Consider the following 21,780-nt stretch of genomic DNA (forward strand, 5'->3'; position numbering starts at 1 on the left):
ACAAGGAGACTATGTGAATAAGTGTGGGTCAAGACCCTCAGGAGGCTTGCAAAACAATGGATGGACGGTTGCCTTCCTCATAAAAGTTGTCAGTTTGACCCAACAGTATGATGAATGAAGCTTAAGTATTCTTTTTGTTCTATTAATGCCTTTCAGAGGAGGAATAATCACCCATGGCTCTGATCCTCACTCTGTAGAGGGAGTTATGACAGAGGGGAAGGGCGAAGGGAAGCAGAGATGAGGAAACAGTACAAGTGGAGGGTGGGACTTACAAGCACAGGCCAGAAGGGAAACAGCGGATGGACTGTGATTGCTTATCTCAGTGAGGCTATACTGGGAAAGAGAGTGCCAAAAGCAGCTTAAAGCCTGCTACTATTTTGCTAGCTGCAGCAATTTAAGAGGAGAAGCAGATTTAAGGCAAGAAAGTACAGAACTCTTTTCTTCCTGACTTTGGCAAATGAGAGTTGCTGCCTTCAGAATGAAATTCAGATTACAGGAGTTATGCAAAAGGTATCAATCCCATCCTTCCTATTAAAAAGATGGTTTTAAATCTTATTGCAGTTTTGTTCCTTGTTTCCAAGTAAATGATTTTGTTTTATAAAGTTGTAAGGTGATTCCATTGCTCTGTATGATATATAGATTAAAATGTAATTATTGAAAGTGGTATATTCATTTCTTGCTCAACTCTAATCCCAAAGAAATTGTTTTATTCAAGGGTGGGGTCATACAAATTCATTTTATTATTAAGAATGCTTTATATCATTCTGGAAATAGACATTATTAGAACATACAGAAATTTAATTGGCTTTGAGTAACTACATATAATGGTTTATTTGGTGTAAATTAATTATTCTTGCTAGTTGCTCTTGTGTCTAGAGTAGAAAGATTTGAAAATCTTCAATCTATTTCCCCAAATGGGTTGTTTTTAATCCATGCATAGACAAAGCTTCAGATCATTTGAAAAGTAAATTATGTTACCGTAAGCCACCTGAATTTTTTTAAAAATGAGAAGAGGTTTTAAATAAATAAGGAAAACTTAACAGATCAGCCACTAAAACCTCTCCATCAACTCTATGGAATTTATACCATTTCTCTACAAGTTGTCTAAAGGCGATCTAGCTTGTAAATTAAATGCACACCACTTTGTCCTGCAGTTGAACCCTCTCAGAACCCTCCCTAATTTAAGGAAATTTATGCCCACGTTGCTCAGTTTTGTACAAAGGCTACCTGGCTTTCCACACTGACCAGCGGCTTTGTTTTGCACAGTGCAGCTCTTCTGAAACCCTGCCTGATTGGTTCCTGTGGGCAGCCACCCTAGTAGGATGGTCGGAGGACTTGAACAGCCACTTAGGTTAATCAAAAGCTATCAACAAATACTGCATAGGCACAAGTAAAGTTTAAAAAGTGAGAGAAAACATCTTTATTTCAATCTAATCCTCAGGTGAACCTGCAGAAATGAAAATTGACATTCATTGTCACATTCTGCCTAAGGAGTGGCCTAATCTAAAACAGGTAACAATGGCAGGGTTTGGATATTTGGTACAAAAGCACTAGGAAGTTTTACAGTTCCTGATTGTTTTTGATGGTTTCAACAGAATTTTATCTTGCATATTTCCAAGTTTTAAGTATTTCCTCCTTTTTTTTCCCCTTTAAGACTAAACTCCCATGAAATGAGGAACAAGGTGGATTTTCATTTTTAAAAGCTTCTGGTACTTTAACACTGTGTCTGTCAGTATTTTGAACTGTGGTGCTCATTTGAATCTATTAAACAAAGGTATCCTGCTAATTGCTTGGTAAAGCAGATAGTTTGGGTGGATGTGTCTGTGGGTGTCAGCTGTTTGCTAGAAAAAGGGGGGAGGGGTTCAGAGTATTTATTTATTTGCAGCAATTACACCCCATCATATTCAAATTATAACCATTAATAATTTGTAGTTTTAGTTTTATTATGGCCAAAAGAAAATTACGTGGGATGAATGTTGAGTTGGAGTACTGTTCAAAGAGAAGTTTTGCTAATGGCACCCTCAGAAATCTCTTTAAATTGCTCTTAGTACATCTTTTTCAGCCTTATTCAGAATCAGTGAAAAGCAATGGACCCATTAAATTATTGCTGTGCAATGCAATTCTAAGCATATTTATTCACTGGAGCATATAGTGTATTTGGCATTGCAGCTAGCTTCACTAAAAATAAATAGAATGAGTTTAGCTGAGTGATAGAATGACATTAACAGTATAAATACAGCTTTGAGCATTGTATGATCTTTTTACAATAGGTTGTGATGCATTCATGAATAGCAGCATCTGTGTGATTGCAAAAATGACAATCCACTTTTTACAAGTTAACTCTATTTTCTTATATCAATTGTGTTTCACTTTGACAAGACTTATATAAATCATGCCTGATACAAAGCTTCAAACTGATTATCAACAATATTAGCAACAGTATTATATTAATTGCATTAGCCAAAGATCCTCAAATACAAATAATTTAATTTGTGGATTTGACATGCTGTATTGACATCCTTTTTTTTTTTTCCATTTCAGCATTACAATTACCTAGATTTTTTTTTTTCTGCCATAGGAAATTATCCATATATCAGATTTGCAAAACATGTGGCAATCAAAATTTTGGCTAACAGATTATTTGTATTACATACTTCAACACAACTGCATAAAATCTTTGATATTGTAAGAGATAAATAACACCACTTATTAGTGACCTGGATAGCTCACTTTCTTGTCCCCAAGAGAAGCTATTTTTAAGTGTACTCAAGGATGAAAGTAGAAAGTGCCCAAAGGAAGCAATAGAGAAATCCAAAATTTAATGATCATTACATTTAACATTTTTGAAAACATCCATTTAAGATTTAAAAAATATAACTTTAAAATGGAAAAGAAATGAAGAAAAGCCCATGAAAAAAAGCTCAATTAAAAATGAACTTGCTCAGTGATTGTTGAGAAGATAACAATCAAGGGGGTTAGTCATAGAATGGAATGGCCAGAACAAGAAGGGGGGAGGGAAATAAGGGAATAGTCTTCGAACCTTGTAAATTTGTCAGAAATATTTGTCTGTCATCCTGTTATAACAATAGGTCTCTAGGTTCTGCAGCAAACTCAAGTTCACATCAACAAAATATTTGGACATGAAACAATACTAGATGTACCAATTTTGCAAGAGTGTTTAATAACTCAATGACCTGCCCTTATATTCATGTAGATCAATTAATGAACATGTCACTGTTGCTAAAACATCTTGATTCTGCACCTTTTTAGCTTAACTCAAATATAGATTGACGTCAGTTGAAAATTACATTGCAGGATTTATGCCAGGATATTGTACTGATTTCTTAAAATGCCTCTTTGTGAACCTGTTTATGTAGAAAGAAAAAAATGCTGAGTATTTTTTCAGTTTGTCATAATGAGATATTTCAAACTAAAGGAAAGCAAAATAAAGGAAAACTGGCCTTATTCCTGTAGTGATATTTTCTGCCGTCAGAAGGGTTATAATCCTCTTTGGGAGAATCAGGAGATATTTTGGTTGTGTACTTGAAGCCTTTTGCTGCTCTTTAAATATTAATAGAAAAAGGTGACCTTCATCCTTACTATTGAATCATAGAGGCTGAACAGAGGATCAATACATGACTACACTAATTATTAACAAATTACAGCTCAGCCGAAATTTTCATTTCACTAAATCTTTATTTTACTTCTGGTTACATAATGAAGACTGGCAATTCCACCAGGGTTAGGATTGTGCAAAAATCTGTTCTACTGAAAACCTCATTATATGAGGGTTAGGCAGTCAAACAGTAAAAGATGTATCACGGGAAGTAAATCTCTCCTTCAATTAAATTATAGCAAAATTTATCACACCTCTTCTGTAACAGATTATTATCATGGACATTGCAAGAAACCAGAATTTTGACAGTATTGTCCAAGGCCACCCTATATGGAAATGTTCTATGTTTTAAAAGTGGGATTCATTCCACTCCGTTGGAAAAACAGGAAAGAACCTGATTTTAAAATCAAAAGGACACATAGGGTTGGACATTAGATTGTTGGCTTGTATTAATTGCCTTTCGGTTTCAATTCATTACATATGTCAATATGATCTTGGAAAGAAATCATTAAAAACTTTGATATGAATATTCAATTATATTCCTAAAATATGAAATTTCTCATTTTTTGAAGAGCTTTGGTTCTATCAAACCTGAAGTACAAAGAAGAGAATAATTTTTATTTCTTTTTCTGTTAGTTTTTTCTTCTTCTTTTTTTATCACACTTAATTTATGCATTTAATCAACAAAATACCAAGTGTTTTTTTTCCTCTCTCTCTCATCACTTCATATAACCTGTTGTATTTCTGTTGGTGTTGTAGTTTTCTGTATTCACTATTAAAAATAATAAATGGTTTATTTTAATTTTTTTAAAAAGGAGACATAAATAATTATATTCCATTTCACTATAATTAGAATAAGTAGTCTTGTATTTAAGTATTTCAGTTTGGCTCTAAGCAATGAAAAATGTTATAGCAGCTTTCTCAAACCTAAGGATCATTCCAGTTAAAATCAAATATATCTGGAGGGTATGACACTGCTCCAATACTAGCTTACTCTACAGGTCTTAGAGCCAGACTAGATTGTGATATTATAGGAATACACTGGAAGGAAGTCTAGGAGAGAAACCAATTTGGATCAGGGCCACATAGCAAAGAGGCAAAGAACTTAAATTTTCCCCTGAAGAAATCACTCCCTAGAATGCTATCAACCGTGGAAGAAAAAGCTCAAAGGTGCAGTAACAACACCTATATATTTTTTTCCTCTCTACAGGTGGTAATTGCTCCTTTTGTGTTTGTGCCTTCAAGACAGTCTTACCTCCTGGACAAGTCCATACAGTTTTTTTGGGGGGGGGGGCAGCATTTTTCAGAAGTGGTTTGCCGTTGCCTTTTTCCTAGGGCTGAGAGAGAGTGACTGGACCAAGGTCACTTTGTCCTTAAAGCAGGACTAGAACTCACAGTCTCCCAATTTCTAGCCTGATACCTTTAACCACTACACCAATAAATACTTTAGGAGGATTGATCTGCTGTGGTCAAATAGCACAGGTGACTGGTAACACCTCTTTTCCATCAGGTGATATCTCTGGCTCTCTTCCATGTTAAAATTTATTTTCTCTGCTAACACACCAATGCATAAGCATATGATCAAGATAGTTTCATAGGTGGCTTTTTTAAAACAACAACAACAACAAAAACAAGACGGAGGAGGAGGAGAGACATAATGAAATCTAACGTTGGGTTTGGCTTAATGGCAGTTTTAGCCTGTGCTTGCGTTTTCTGATGCCCTCTGCTGGACAAAATATCACCAATAATTCCTATTGTTTTTGCCTCCAGCATAACAAAAAGGTACTGTAGATTTTGTGAAGTTGATCTTATTTATTTTCTGGTACTTTTGGGGTTGCATTTAGAGCTGAATTTAGGTCTAGCATTAATGTGAATTTAGTTATATTTCCATGAGACTCACAGGCAACAGCTTTCTATATGTCCAACTATCAATTATATTATTTGATTTGATTATTTTAGGTGGACTCCAGAATAAAACCATAAAATATATACTGATGATGTAACATATCAACATTTTAAGTAATAAGGAAGAGGATAAGGGATAAGATATAAGATATCCTGTGGAATCCAGTCTAACAGATCTCTTGTGATGTTCAACTAGTCCTGTTTCCAGCAGGGCCAGGCTGGAGTAATGTAAACACAGTGAGATTTAAATATAGAACTGCTCTGAACTAATCTAGTATAAAAAAGGTAATTGATCTTTGACAAGTACAGAGTTATTAATTGTTTGAATTTGGACTCTATACTTTAGAAGAGTTTTCAGGTATTCCAGATTCAGTCCTACACCTTCGGTCATAATTTGCCTTCTAGTTTGTCACATAGCCTAATACATAAACCATGTCCAATCTACATTTGTTTAACCATGATGTGTTAGAATTTCACAACACAGTAAGTCACGTTAGGGTTCACGAACTAGGTCATGTTGGCTTAAAATCAAGCAAATAATTTCTCTTTTACACTCAGACTGTATAATATATAACATTCAGTGTACGCAAACTGTTTGAAAGCAGTGGCTGCAGTCTGAGTGTGGCTGATTGAAGAAAATGATTGATAGTCAAATTTCAGTGACCATCTGACTATTGCAGGGTGAGGAGATGGGATATGAGAGACAGCCATAATCTTTGCTGCATGTTTTGCTGTCATTCATCAAGTGGCAAAAGAATACAGGAAGGAAACATACTGGGCCTAACAAGACAAGCACAGGTGTGTTGAAGGCCTATCCCCTCATTGCTTGCCCTCTTTCCTAATATGGGGCAGGATAATCCTTGGAAAGAATGGTGTTTTATTAGACTTTCTTAACCCTAATCAATAAATGCAAGAGTTGGGGACTTAGGCACCTTTACATCAGTGCAACTGGAGGATGAAAGTATTGTCCATATCTGCAAAGGGGAGAAAAACAAATGTTTTAGAACTACAGAGCATTCCACATGGTAACATTCAAGAGCAGATTGTAAAGCAATTGAAGTATAAGCATCCTGAAAACAATGCAACAGTTATCAGAAGCCAGGCTGGGTTTGTCGAGAGGAAGTCATTTTTTGATTGGGTAATTTCTTCAGTGAGAGCCAGTTTGGTGTAGTGGTTCAAGCATTAGACTAGAAACCAGGAGGCCATGAGTTCTAGTCCTGCCTTTGGCATGAAACCAGCTGGGTGACCTGGGCCAGTCACTTTCTCTCAGTCCTGGGAAGAAGACAATGGCAAGCCACTTTCAAAAAACCTTGTCAAGAATACTGCAGGGATTTTGTCTAGGCAGTCACTAGGAGTCAAAAACTGATTTGAAGGCACCAAAAAAAAAAAAAAAATCCTTCAGTAAATTGTGAAAATGTTAAATATATTTCAATTTCAGCAAAGCATTTGACAGATTTGACAAAGTACCACATGTTATTATGATTACCAAATAAGGTAAGTATGGGTATATTAATTAACAGAAAGCTGGTTAAAATTGTGCTCACTGTGCTCATTAGAAGTTGGAATTAAAATACAATACAGTCATGATAGGTTAAAAAAATGGGCCAAAACTCATTGACTGAAATTTAATAGAAATCAAGGGATACCTGGCATTGTAATAGTGAAAAAAGGGCTATTTTACTGCATACTTAATGTAACTCAGCAGTAGGATGTAGCTGAAAAAAGCATAGCCTCCAACTCAACTTTAAACTGTGCTAGTAAGACCATTTGTATTGTGTTCAGTTTTAAGCACCAACTTTCAAGAAGCATTCAGAAAAACATGAACAGGTTCAGAGCAAGGCAACAGGGATAGTCAATGAATCAGAAATTAAGTCCTGTGTAAAGTAATTGAAATTACTAATAAGGTTTAGCCTTGAGAAAAGATTAATGGGGGATATTAGGTAAGTTGTAGGAATTAATCCTTCAAACCAAAAATAATTTGTGGTTTCCAGACATTACCATCTGGTCTCAAAATAATTTGGAACATCACCTTCAGAACGCCACAGACTACTTCTGGTTCCAAGTTAGAAAACCACTAGACCAGTGTTTCTCAACCTTGGGAACTTTAAGATGTGTGGACTTCAACTCTCAGAATTTCCCAGCCAGCCATGCTGGCTGGGGAATTCTGGGAGTTGAAGTCCACACATCTTAAAATCCCCAAGGTTGAGAAACACTGCACTAGACCATCCTAGAATTGCTACATTGGCATGGTACAGAGGAGGGGTGGAACGTTCCATTCCCAGAACAGTACATTTTACTCATATCTAGGGTATATGATAGCGTTTTTCAGATACCTGAAAAGATGTCATACAGAAGAAAAGCAAGAAGTGTTTCCTTATTCCAGAATAATGGATTTACATTAAGGATTTTGATTCAGTGTTATAAAATACTTCCTAACAATAAGAGCATTTCAATAGTGGAACTAATAACACATGGAGTCCCCTTCACTGTAGAACCATCTATTAATTATTTTTATCTGGATTTTTGCACTGACTAGAGGCTTGGACTTGATATCTTAAATTTCCTCTTTTGACTCTATGACTGTGAACCCAAGCATTATGTTCTCAATTCCTGTTACCATTGCTTTTCTAATATATGTATATTTATAACTATATCTTCCTCTTCACAGAGATATGGATATGGAGGATGGATCCAGTTGGAGCACGACCATAAGGTAGGTTATGTTTCTGATCAATATGATACATTACTAAATAATTATTAAGATATATATTTGAATTTTGGAAAAGAATACTCTTTTAGTCATGCTGAATCAGGCCAAAGGTCGGTCTAATTCAGCATCTGGTTTCCAAAGCAAGACTTCTAGAGTTTCCAAAAAGCCTATAAAAATAGTATTAAAGACAATATCATTTCCTGGCACAGGAGATATCCAGTAGGAATAATAGCATGGAACCATACTGATAGATATATTAAGATCATGGACACCACCAAATCTGTTAGTGAATATCACTAATTAATTTGGTGCTATGTGAACAAGTACTTCTTTTCTGCTACCCTGAATCTGATGACAATTAGTTGCATTTGAGTGATTTCACACTATGGTATTATAGAAGTCTATTTGGCCATTTAGGATTTTGTTCTTGATCAATACATTTATTAGATGGCAGCAGTGAGGATCACAGAATAAGGAGGATCAATTTAACAGATTTGCTCACCTTTCCTACTTCTCACAAGGCAAATCTCAGCCCTTGTCATCAGAAGAGCAGAATCCCTTTCATTCTAGCCTTGCATAATTAACAATGTAATATAAAATAATATTTTATATTATATTGTCTAAGATGTCTGACATTGCTTCTGATTTTTGTATTTGTATAGTTTGACTAATTTTATATGTTCTCTGTTTTAGCTGATATAAATCGTTTAACTCTGTTACCCAAAGTTGACTGAGAAATGTAGCTGAGAAAATATTCTTCACTGAGACTGCCCAAGAGTGCCAGAGAAATATAATCAGTAGAACATGTTAAACAAAAATTACAAACACATGAATGGTGTCATGAATATTAGTCACTTGTTATTCCTCAAAGTAAATAATTGCAGGGATTTTTTTTAGAACCTGCCCAAACCTGGAAAAATGAATATACATATATTTTAGGAGCACAACATAATTATAAAATTAGCTCTGTGACCTAAAAATGACACTGTGCCTTATCTTTTCATGGAAGTAATCATATACATATTTGTGAAACTAGATTCTACTCTCTATTCACATAAATACACAATTGCATGTCAGAAGCTGACATCTTCCTTTATAAATATGCACTAGATGCCAGTTCTCTTCCCATTCCACAGATTGCCCAACCTTGCTCTTAATGGACAGGAGAGCAATTAAATAAATAATCTATGGAGGGACTATGAAGACTATTGATGTCCTTCTCAATTTTCCCTAGCAATTATTCTCTAGGGGAGAAACAACAACCAGTGTATGTATTTGAACAAATATTTCAAACTCTAAGAAGCTTACTCCCATGGCTTTTGTCCTCTGAATCTTTGTCTGAACCATTTTTAATGCAGGTCTCCATAACAACCATTGCCTGAATCTTATTTGTTGTAAGGCCATTTCTCAACTAGTCACTCATAGGATTTTCTAGAGTCAACCAAACAATCTTTGTGCCACTAATGAGGATAAGCTTTATATTGCTTCAATGACGGTTCAGTGAGTCAAAAAGCTGCTATAAATGACTTGTGAGGAAATGGCCTTAAAGACCATTTTTTTTACGAGCTGAAGAAATGTAATATTTGCTGTCTTCTCAATAGAATACAGTTTAGAACATGCCCTAGAGTTATGTTTGTCTAGAAATGTAAGAAAATCAAAGATATATCAATTCTATAAGGATCACATAAAGGTTACATCAGTCTTGAGATGTAGCAAAAATAAAGTTCTACTATTTATATCAGGAATGATTAATGCAACTTGGGAATCTGTTTGGACTCACAGTTCTTGCTTGAAGTAGGTGGCTGGTGTGGCCAAGAGGACTTTTGGACTTTTGCCCAATTGCTTCTACTATGCTAGTTGTGACTATTCCTGGATCACGACACCCTGTTCATCATCACTCATGCCCACCTCCTTTCTGGATGATTGCAATTTGCTCTACATGCCCTTGAAGACCATGGACTGCCCTTGAAGACCATCTAGAAACTTCAACTGATCTGAAATACAGCCTCTCAAGCAGTCATGGGAGTTCCAAAGTTTTTCCATATAACACCCCTACTTTGAGAGTTGCACTGGTTCCTGGTTCAGCCTCTAGGTGCAATTAAAGGTGCTGGTTGTTACCTTTAAAGCTATATATGTCCCAGGCCTAGCTATCTATGGGATTGTCTATTCCTAGTGGCTCCTGTCTTCCCAATAAGACTGAGCAGGATAAGCTCACTCTGGGTTTCTTCCCTTAGGGACTGTCAAGCTGCCCCACTTAATTTGGAACAGCCTACCACCCAAGATCAGACTGGCCTCCATCCTGCTTTGTTTCAGGCTGTGGAAACCTTTTTAAGAAAGCCCTAGGAGGGTATCTAAGATAAACTGGAATCTGATCTCTGGCCTATGGTTAGATGATTTATTATTGGTGGACTTTAGTTTCTTCTAAAGTAATTTTTGATGGACTGAATGGCATGTAAGCCCCAATAAATCAATAAATGAGCAAATAAATATATTCCTATAACAAAGCAAAACTAGAAGAATGTACTGGATAAAATAAGTACTGAACTTGTTAAATAACAACACTGGTGCATCTGCCAATGTGCAGAGAGGAATTCTAATGTTGCTGCTATAGATATTTTCTCCATTTCCCTCTGAAGACCAGAGCTACCTCCTATGCTAAATGCCCTTAAGGAATCTTTGGATTCTAGTGGTTTGAAATACAATAAACAAGCAAACAGACGATAACACTGTAGATAAAGGACAATTGTATGACACCTTCTTCAACACTGAGGCCAGATTAGGAGTGTATCAGGTGATTTATCTGCTTGACAATTTGGCAAATTGTTGATGGAGGGTTAGATCCAAAGTTAAGTACAAACAAACAAAACAAACACAAATTTTATTTATAATGCAGTCCCATCCAGGATGCAATCCAGTAAATATTAATAAATAAGAACTAAACAGCAGTTAAAAGAGTATTTTTGGCATTGGGTGGCCTTAAGAAATCTAATAAATAAATAAAATTACACAAAAAGAAAAAAATCCATACACATATACACATACACACACACACACACACACACATACACACACACACACATACATACCATATTTACAATCACAGTAAAAATAATGCTACTCAGTAATAAAAGCCTTACAGTTAACAGGAGAGCACTAGTGGAGGTTTATTCTTCTGTTCTGAGCTGTGGTCTCAGCCCTATAGAGGTTCTATTCCAAAGCTAGAATCCCATTAAACCAAACAAGGCAGGCCAAAGAAAGATACAGACTTCCTTCTGGCAGGGTAAGACAGATACATTCAGAATTCAGATAGCACCCTGAACAGTTTGGTGCAGCCCCAAGCTCACACTGTTTTAGCGACGGACGATGTTGCCAAGAGCTTTGTTTTAAATAGAAAGCAAAACAGTTCCATCTAGGTGGCAAACATCACTTCTGGAGTTCAGAAATCTACTAAAACAAACCTAGCCTGCTTTAATAGTTGTCATTCTGATGAAACAAAAGATACTGTGGTTTCCATGGGGTTTCTGAACTGGAGTAAGCGTGAGAGTGCTCTTTTCTTTTGCATAGGGAGAGAGGCTAAGAGTGGTAACTGAAAAGGAACGTGAAATTCTTATTCAGAGAGTAATTCTGGATTATTAACCTTTGTAAAATAGTCTGTTTGCATTATTGTTCTTTTTTACATATTAATTATCCCCCTAATCCTAAGACTTTTAGAATGTACAAGTTGCTTGTTAAAAGAAAAAAGAACTAGAAGCAAGTTAAAAGTCATCATCAATGGTTGAAACATCTCTCAATACCAACAGCAGAAAATGTCTAGATTTAACATATCCAAAAGGAAATTAATTAAAGACTTGGCTGAATACAAAGATCATAACAGGATGCCATAAGCACCCTACAACCTTCCTTAACTGGTAAGCTGTAACAAAAAATGCCTTTCCCTAGTTTCTAAGTAAGTCAGGTCTAGCCCTACATTCAAAGCCCTATATTAAGCAGGAAAATTGCCATTTTAGCCAACAGATTCTTGCAAGTGGGAGAAGCTAGTGAGGACTGGAGGGCAAAGCTGTCTGCTCTTCATCCCCCAAGTCAGACTGTTGCATTATGAACCAAGAGAAGCTCCTATTCCTTAGTTGGCAATCCATTAGACCAGTGTTTTTCAACCTTGGCAACTTTAAGATGTGTGGACTTCAACTCCCAGAATTCCCCAGCCAGCATGGGAGTTGAAGTCCACACATCTTAAAATTGCCAGCGTTGAGAAACACTATGTTAAACTAATGAACATGGATCTGTGAAGGTTATTCAATTTAACCTGTGCCTCACGTAGCAAAATATCTTGGGCCAGTTTTAAGAAACATTTGAGAAAGTGAAAGAGCTCAAAATAGGGCCTGCAACTGTCTTAATTATTGTTTAATGATAGGTATGATGAGTAACTTTTTAGTGATTTTCTTAACATTAACATTGACTACTGAAATCTTTTTATTATTATTATTTTTAGAGCTTGGTCATGAAAAGTTGTTTTATTGCATCACAGTTTTAATTGGTTACTTTATTTGAATGCATCATAGAGTTTAAGATGAAAATACCAGTTGTCATCACATAACTTAAAAATGAGGAGGGAAAAAACAAAAATTCCTTGCTGAGGGTTTACTAAATCAAAGGTTATTAATATGAAATATTATGCTTCTTTTAAAAACTATGCCATGAGCTTCAATTTCCCAGCATCTGATTCGGAATATTTTTTTATTTTCTGTTATGATTGATGAAAGTAAAAACATTAATATTGGAACATGCTGCATTAGAGATTGCTGGGTTATAAAGTAAACTGATTTAGCCTCAAAAAGAAAAGTCTTAAAATATCTTTATGGAAAACTCACTCTGGCATACATAGCTTGCAATGCAAAATTAATTTTCCTGGATCCACAGATCTGATTATGGCAAAGCCTTTAGAATCTGCTCCAAATTAACATTTAATTACAGATCTGACAAGTTCTTGTTTTAAAATATCTCTGGATCGTGAGCTTTCATACTGAAGATGATAGTATGAATATGAATTTTTGCATCTTTTACAATAAGCAAAGCCCTGCCTGTTCTATTGATCCAAGCAGTTTGTTTGGGTATATACTTGTTCTGCTATTGTATGCTCATCAAGAATGCTTTTTTGCCCATTGGAGATTCCAATTCACAGTATAGCTCTTTCAAGTCATTAGAAAGGCTATTATTTATCTTGCTACAGTTGGCATTTATTTATGAAGGCTTAAGAGAATCCTTGGAGCAATTACAGTCCTTTTAGCATTGCCTTCGGCACCATAATGGTTCCATCTTAACAGTCTGCCAGAAAAATAACCATGTAGGTTACTGCAGGTATTAAAAATATTCCCACTGAACTTAACAAAATGAATCCCCACCATCTATTTTTATACATCCAAGTCAATTTGATTATCCTTTCCCCCTAAATACTTTCTCATCTATTATTATGTAAGAGTCAACAGAAAGCTCACATCCATTATTCATAACCTGTATGGTTAAATTTTGCCCTGCCTGCACTTTGGAAGATCAATTCTCCAACAGTGTTTTGCCGGAGAAATTAGACAATGACTGCGTAATTATTGCCTGTGATATTTGGAGCTATTTTCTTAAAACATGACAGAATGTTGAAGTCATTTTGAGACCTCACAAAACACAGTCACAGTTAGGGAACGGGAAGGAGGTTCTAAAATGTATTAGTTATGAAAAATATATAAGCTCATAATACATTCAAAGTTAAATCTAGCTTTAGGAGTAAGAATATTTACGAATCCCATACATCAAAACATAAGCATACATATGTGCATTAAGACCCTTTAGTGCAACTGCCCTATCCTGATTAAAAAACAAACAAACTATATAGCTGAAGAATTTCCTCTGCAAATGATTATTTTTAATTCAAGAAATAAATTCAGACTTATATAAAACCTACTTTTTCTGATTTGCAGGTTGTGCCTCTAAGTTCCAAATGCAGAACTATAGGCACAGGATGAGAGTGGAGCTGGCCTTCTAAAAGAAATATCACCCCCTTCCCTGCTGAATTAAAGAACTTCATATTATTCATTTTAAACACTGTATATTAGGCATGCTTCTTTTTTGCAGTTTTGCGTGAATACCTCCTCGGTGCTCTTCCTAACTCTCTGAAGGCACCCCTTTATAATATTTAGAGAGTCATAGAGTCATAAAATCATAGGGTATAAGGATTGGAAGAGACCTTGAAGATCATCTAGCCCAATGCCTTGCCCAGTGCAGGAATCCACTATTATAGCATCCCCAACAGATGGCCATCTAATCAGATGTTTTAAATAAGCAAAGGAGGATATAGCACCTTCCAAAGCAGTCTATTCCATTACTGAACATCTCTTTACTGTTAGATTTTTCCTGATATTCATCTGAAATGTACTTCCTTGAGATTTAAACCCATTGTTTCTTCTGTTCTCTTCTGGAACAACCCTGCAGGATTAGAGCAGCAGTGCCTGTAACCCTTTATTGTCTCTAAGTGCAGAGGTGGAGGACTACTACCAAAAGGTTCTCCCAGGACATCCGTGTTGGGTGGGTTGAGACTTGGAGAAGACAGACCTGGGATAACTTGGCACCAAGCCATATAGGGTTTTAAAGGTCAAAACCAGTACATGAAATTGTGTTCATCTTGGTGTGAATCAGCCTACAGCTGGGCTGCTGTATTCTAGTCTAGTTGAAGCTTGCAGGTGGTTTTTAAAAGCAATCCCATGTAGAACACTTTGCAGCACTCCAAGTCAGTGGTGATAAAGGCATGAATCACTGTTGTGAGGTCCTCATGTTCCAGGTAAGCCTTTAACAGGCCTACCAACTGAAGCTGGGCAATGGGCCCTTGGCCCTGGCCTCTACCTTCCTATCTAAGCAGTAGCTGTGAGTCCAGGAGAACCCAAGCCTTATGTTGCAAACCTTTTCCTTTAGTGCTAGTACCAGCCTGTCAAGAGACAACACTGGAGATATCAAAAACTTATGATCACAGACAATAAGTCCTTCTTGCTTAGGTACAGCTTCAGCCTATTTCATCCTATCCAGGCTGTCACAGCCTCCAGACTCTGGGTCAGGATGACAGCACCGCCTGTGTGGCCTGGGGTTGGGGTAGTGATATTCATCTGGGTGTCACCAGCATACCACTTGGCTTATCTCTCCTGTCCCACAATCACCAACAGGAACTGCCTACTGAGAAAGGGGCAAAACCATTGTAAAGGAGTGTCTCCAAACTCCAACCCCTGCAGGTGGTCCAGAAGGATAGCATGGTTGATGCTACCAGTTCCCTACCCACCACATTCATTTTACCAAGGACCAACTTTGCTATCATTTAATCCCTAGCTAAACACATGTTTAATTCCCCCAGAACTTTTAGTCACAAGTGATTCTGTTTGTAATATTTTAACGCTTTATTAAATAATAAAAAATAATAAAAAAGTATAAAATAAGTGATTTTTTTCCCTAACAGTAGTAGAAAAACATAATTTTAAGTATTTTAAAGCCCCATAAAATTTTTAGATGTGGGCACTAATACAACTGTATCATTAATATTCTGGTGTGAGGGGCTACAGTAAAATTGCACAATCTTCTCATCTTGGCTCCTTCTCCCATAACAGTTTTTTCTAGAAGGCTGCTATTATTATGGTCACAAAGTCAGCCAGAGGTTTAGACTAGATTTAGCATTTTTGTCTACCTACTGAGTCCTTCCCAAGGACCTGGGATAGGCAGATGTTGTTTAATAATATTAAAGGTATCGTCACACGATGTAAGCTGTTCCAAGTAAAGCTGCCTTTTACAATGGACTGATGTTGATTGTTTTCAGTGCTGATGGTATTCAAGTGGTGCTCCAGATGTTTTGCAGTTGCACCCAAGGCACTTATTGTTATTGTTATTATTTCCCACCTTTTTTATAACTCAAGGTGACAAATATATATCCAGTACTCCTGCCTCCTATTTTCCCCATAACAACAACCCTGTGAGGTGTGTTGGACTGAAAGAGAGTGACTGGCCCAAAGTCACCCAACCGGCTTTCATGCCTAAGGGAGGACTAGAACTCACTGTCTCCTGGTTTCTAGGCCAGCACCTGAACCACTACATGAAACTGGCTCTCTATAATATAGTTTCAGAAACGCATGATCGCATTGGAGAAGACCATACACATTAGGTCAATACTACCATAGCTTTATGGTAGACTTCTTATATATGATACCAGACAGACATCTAATATTAGCTCAGTGTCATGGGATAAAAGTATATTGCAAGAGCTCCCATACTTTTAAGAATAGGTCAACAAAGGCCTTTATATTCTTTAAGACAATTTATGAAATTTATTCCTCTGAAATAAATGAAAAAAATGTGCTAACATATTGTATAATATATGAATGTATATTGTAGGGGGAGGCCAAAATGATGAAAGATGGAAAAGTTTTCAGAGTCATCCAAGAGAACTGTTGGGATCCAGAGGTTCGGATTAAACAGATGGACCAGTCAGGTACTGTAATGGAATGTGGGAATGACCTTGGGAGACTGACCTTGGGAGACTGGCCCAGAGATACTGCCTAGGGAACAGTCAGATAAGAGATAGCATAGTCCACAGTTGGATAGTGGGTGGGGCAAAAGGCTCAGAAGAGACCTCCCTAATTTGTCAGGGGTAAAAGAGACAGCAGGAGAATTATACCTTCAGACTTGCAAGATTCTGTTAACGTAGCCTTATAATAAAGAAGAATTACAGTAGCTCATCTGGTTGTGTTTCCTCTCTGGTCTACCTGGTAAGGCTGACAGATACCCTCAAACTGAGTGGGTAGATTTCAGATATCAGTGTGATGGCAGCAGTTTTAATGAAACATTCATAGTTAACAATTATAATGTCTTAATGTCAAATCAGTTAAACCGTATCAACAGAAGCCAACAAAACGTTCTGCAACGTCATAAGGAGGATCTTTTTTTAATGTCACATGTCTGCTGGGGCTGATAATCAGGAATCCTTTTATATATATTATCTGTGTGCTGATGGCATTCAGCTCTATTTCTCCATAAAGAGTTGTGCATGTTCTGAATCACTCTCACAGTGATAGGATGGATGAGATCCAACAAACTGAGGATGAATCCTGACCGAGACAGATCTTGTGGGTAGCTAGTTCCTAGGTATGGAAAGTTGGAAGACTGACTGCTTTAAATGGGTGTTCCATTACCTCAGAAAGAACAAGAAGGTAGTTGGAGGGAGGGGGAGGGTGCTCTAGAGTAAGTATAAGAACATAAGCAGTGCCTTGCTGGATCAGACCCCTGGCTCATCTAGTCTAGTTGTCTGTTCTCACAGTGGCCAACCAAAGAAGCCCAGTAGTCTCCCAGCAGATGGCCTTCCAAGGCGGGTCTGCTGCCATCAAGGCTAGCAGCCACTGCTCCCCAATTGGTCCAACCCTTTTTTGAAGCCAGTCAGGCTGGTAGCCAGCACCACCTATCACGATAGCAAAGTTTGATTACACATTGTATATTTTAAAAATTCCTTTTGTCTGCCCTGATCTTCCAAAATTCATTGGGTAACCTCTGGCTCTAATATATTGAGAAGAAGTGAATAGCTTCTCCTTGTCCACTTTATCCGCACCATTTAAAGTTCTGGATTTTAAAAATGCTTCAGCCCTTTTTGCCTAGGCAATGGTTCCTGCATATTTCCATCAAGGCCATCTTCCTTACTCGCTACAACTAGGAGTGCCTCTCTATCAATCAATCCTGTCTTATTTGGCCTCGCAACTACTTGCATAAAGCTTAGTCCTTAGCTATGCTTTGATTCCATGAGAAAGCAGTTCCACCAAGGACCTGTACCAGAGGGCCTGAGAACAATATTATTAGTGGCAGATGGCAAACAGCCAACATTAAATCTAAGAGACAAAGTACCTATTAAGTCTCAGTTTCAGGTATCCTTTTAATCTCTCTCAGAATGTGTTAGCAATACTATGCTACATAACGTACCTACATATTTATAACTTCAAGATTTATAGAATGTTGAAGGAGGTATTAAGGACACTATTTTAACAAAAATTATCATGAGCTCAAAATTGTATGAATATTTCTTTTACTAAGAATGGGGTTAACCAATGAGCTCCAAAACTGTAACACAAGGATGCGAAATTGGCAGTCTGATGTTTGGATGTGGTACCTTATGTGGAATGACTGAGTACAACAAAAAAAATTTAAAGCACGAGAAAAATTGAATCTTCCTATTTCTTCCAAAAAGTATTTAAAACTTTATTCTGAATTGTAACTGTGCAGTCTCTCCATGTTCTTCTTTTTCTCCATCTGAGAAGTTACAGAACAGATACCAGGTAAAGTTAAAATATTCACAAGCAAAATAAAGTGACTACTGCTCTGAAAAACCTAACTGTTTATCTCATCACTTTCACATTCTGCTATCAATAGACAACTGTAATTTGGAACGTAAGAGGAATGTACATTAACAGCATCTGAAAATTTTAGCACAAGCTACTCAGAATGTTTCTAATTGGTTAAAGAGTATCAAGGAATGTCTCCATATTTATAGGCTCAAACAAACTCATCCCTGAGACAAGCCTTTACTGAGCAATATTTCCAATTAATTGCTTCAGCATATTTAAATGGGAGGTATCAGGGGTACTGATTTAGGAGCATCTCTGAATTTATGGAGGAATAAGGTTGAAGGTCAAATTCATAATGTGCTGAATTACAAATTAGATACAATTCCCAGAACTCAATTCATCTATATTCTTTGCTGCATTGGCATATCTGGGATTCCAGAAGTGAAGTAATACTTTTTGTGGGCTGGTTTGGATTACAAGATGTCCCAGCAAGTGACAGGATATCCAATGGCATCAAGAAAGATTAGAGCCAGCAACAAAAAATGATTTATTTTAAGTAATATATTGCTTTCTCTATTTGTGTATACAAGGAGGTGGATGTATTTTTAAAATTTTTTATGAATTTTAACATTTGGGAATGTTTTTGCATTAATGAATTGATTTACTTTGTAAACTAACTGCACTGACTTTTTAAGATATCTGAATGTTCCTTTTCCCCCTAAAATTTTACCCTTTTTTCTCAAATGTTGGTCATACTGATAGTACTTCTTTAAAAATTAGATGTGAAGTTATATGGCCCTTCTTGAATGTTATACTGGTTCATTTATTAAACCACAGTTTTACTTCTTAACAGTATTGCAATTCCACTCCTTTTAATTTGTGTTGACCAAAATTTGGTCAATTATACTGTGACTTTTCTATCCCCACTGTAGTATGTTTTGCTGAGGCTTTTCCCCCTATTTTTGTAGGGAAGTGGTTGGGGTGGTTGATGGAATCATGCTTTTTATTTTGGAACTATTATTCTCTCTTTGGTGACAAGCATAATATCTATTCAGAGTCTTTTCTGAGGATTCCAAGATGGTTAAATATATGCTATCTGTACTTATTCTGAGAAGAATGGCATTTGATTCTTTACAGACACATGGACCTCCTCCAAAACTAACATTGAATGGCATACTGTATATGAGTTTCACCTAACACCACCAAATTCCTTTATGCCCTGAAGAGATGGTTGTGGAGGCTCTACAGATATCCACATACTCCCTTCAAAAATGTATGGATAAATAGTGAACAGTGTCCATTATTTTCTAAACCACCTCAGTCAAAGTGATTTTTGTAACTTACAAAATTGATGACAATCAATTGTCCATGACTAATTCTAACATAATATCTACTGCCGACAAGATGACTTCAGAAGTAATTCCTGTCAGCATACACAAATAAAACTGTGTCAAAAAGAAATGTGTGCTGATTCACCACTTTTTAAGCTCTCTAATTGCTAATGGATAAGTCAGTTCAATATTTAAGTCATGTATATCTTTTCTGTTCCATAGGAGTTACTGTCCAGGTGCTTTCTACAGTTCCTGTCATGTTTAGCTATTGGGTAAGTCAGTCACAATTATTTCCATTTGTGCTGCAGCAGTCAAAAGCAACACATGTAGAAAGAGAGACAACATTATAACTTACTCTGAAATTGCAGCCCATTATTCCAAACATTGATTCACCACTCCCTTCCCCCAAGCCTCTTCTGATACTGGTAAAGAAATATAGTGCTGAATATCTACCATAAATGGATAAAAATCCACTCCATATTCTTGGAAGACTTCTAGTAGCTTGGCAGAGCCCATGGGGTAGAAGGATGGAGGTTTTCAACTTCCTCTCTCAGCAGGCCTCACATCCTGCCCACTTCCTGCCCCTTGGAGCAGTGGCTTGCTACTACATGTTGCCACCACCTGTCTTTTAGGGGTGCTTCCTCTGGCACCCTTCTCCCTAACCCTGGCACATGGGGGAGACAGGGCTACCTCACTCTGTGTTACTTTCTGGCAATTACTTGTTAAAAGTGAAAAATAAAATAAATAATTGCTATAAGGCCAACTCTTGGCCATATAGTGTCAAAGTATGTGAGACTAGGACTATTAGTCCTTTTCCCCTTGGAAATAAATCAGTTTCAGAGTACAGACAAAATTACATTTTATTTAAAAAAAGACAAAATTATAGAAAAACTCTACTTAGCTTTGCATTTTAGAATGCAAGTAATCTGTGCTGGAGAAGATATATGAAGTGTTTTTTTTTTCAATCCAAGGATCTAGCAACTGAAAATGAATGTAACATGAAAAGAAACCAGTGAAACATATAAAAATAAATACTGTACAAGATGGTGCTGATCTGCTGCCAATAAGGGTAAACTGATTTTTAAAAGAGTAATACCACAGGTTCCCTAGTTTTCATTCAAACTGACAGAAGAATGCAATACTTTTAAATTATGATTCAGATTCCCCTTTTGTTTCAATTGTTGACTGGGAATTCTTTTTTAATCAGAGGATGGGAGCTCCCTCTCTTTTTCCTGCCTTGGCTCTTCTTCCTTCTTTTCTCCTGAGGTTCTGCCTGTAGTCCCCCAAAAGAACAAAGCCTCCTTTTCCTGCTTACATGTAGAAGCCCATATCTAAGCAAAAATGTATATTAGGTATGTCTAAGCTTATCTGGCATAAAGGGCTGAGAGTTGTGAACGTCAAACTTGAAGCTTGCCTTTCGTAACTTAATTATGGATTTTTTAAAGAAAAATAGTCAAAATCAAGTCTTATAGCAGAGTCTGAAGGCCAAAAGATCAAATTTGAATCACCTACCATGACACTTTGAAACTTTTTTGCAAGGGTGAACTGGACTTACCTCCTCAGAACCATCCCAAAGATGGATCAGAACTAGGAATGTGCAAAACTCATCATTCCAGGGACAGAATGTTCTAGGCAACACTAGAACATTCTCTTTTTTTCCAGACCATTCTTTGCTCTGCTAGTTTTCTGCAAATAAAAGTTTTGGAATAGTAAGTGATTCATAATGTTCTGAATGTGAATAGTTTGCACACAACTATTCAGAAGTATATCAAGGTTAATAGTATAAAGAGCAGTTGAGTAGTCCTCCAGTAGCAAGAGGCATAGTCTATCTCTTGGCAAGTATTGTCAAGGAGCCAGTTCTCATTTGAAACT

At 36.7% G+C, this 21,780-nt stretch overlaps 1 protein-coding gene across 3 annotated transcripts in view; it reads left to right on the top strand.

Moving 5' to 3' along the window:
* Positions 1-375: 375 nt before the first annotated feature.
* Positions 376-21,780, top strand: part of ACMSD (aminocarboxymuconate semialdehyde decarboxylase) — a 42,119-nt gene continuing 20,714 nt past the window's right edge. Inside the window, exons 1-5 of one of the 3 annotated variants that reach the window (XM_088146496.1) lie at positions 376-510; positions 1,442-1,512; positions 8,190-8,234; positions 16,644-16,740; positions 20,131-20,180. In XM_088146496.1, the coding sequence (XP_088002622.1) occupies positions 1,456-1,512; positions 8,190-8,234; positions 16,644-16,740; positions 20,131-20,180 (249 nt within the window). In that variant the 5' untranslated portion in view covers positions 376-510; positions 1,442-1,455. The remainder of the gene's footprint in view (positions 511-1,441; positions 1,513-8,189; positions 8,235-16,643; positions 16,741-20,130; positions 20,181-21,780) is intronic. The other 2 variants (XM_007427039.3, XM_088146497.1) reach the window with 2 other exon arrangements.

Source organism: Python bivittatus, unplaced genomic scaffold (genome assembly GCF_059951505.1).
Source record: "Python bivittatus isolate LINGU-HERP-01145 unplaced genomic scaffold, Pbiv_v1 ctg000480_np1212, whole genome shotgun sequence".
Lineage (NCBI taxonomy): Eukaryota > Metazoa > Chordata > Lepidosauria > Squamata > Pythonidae > Python > Python bivittatus.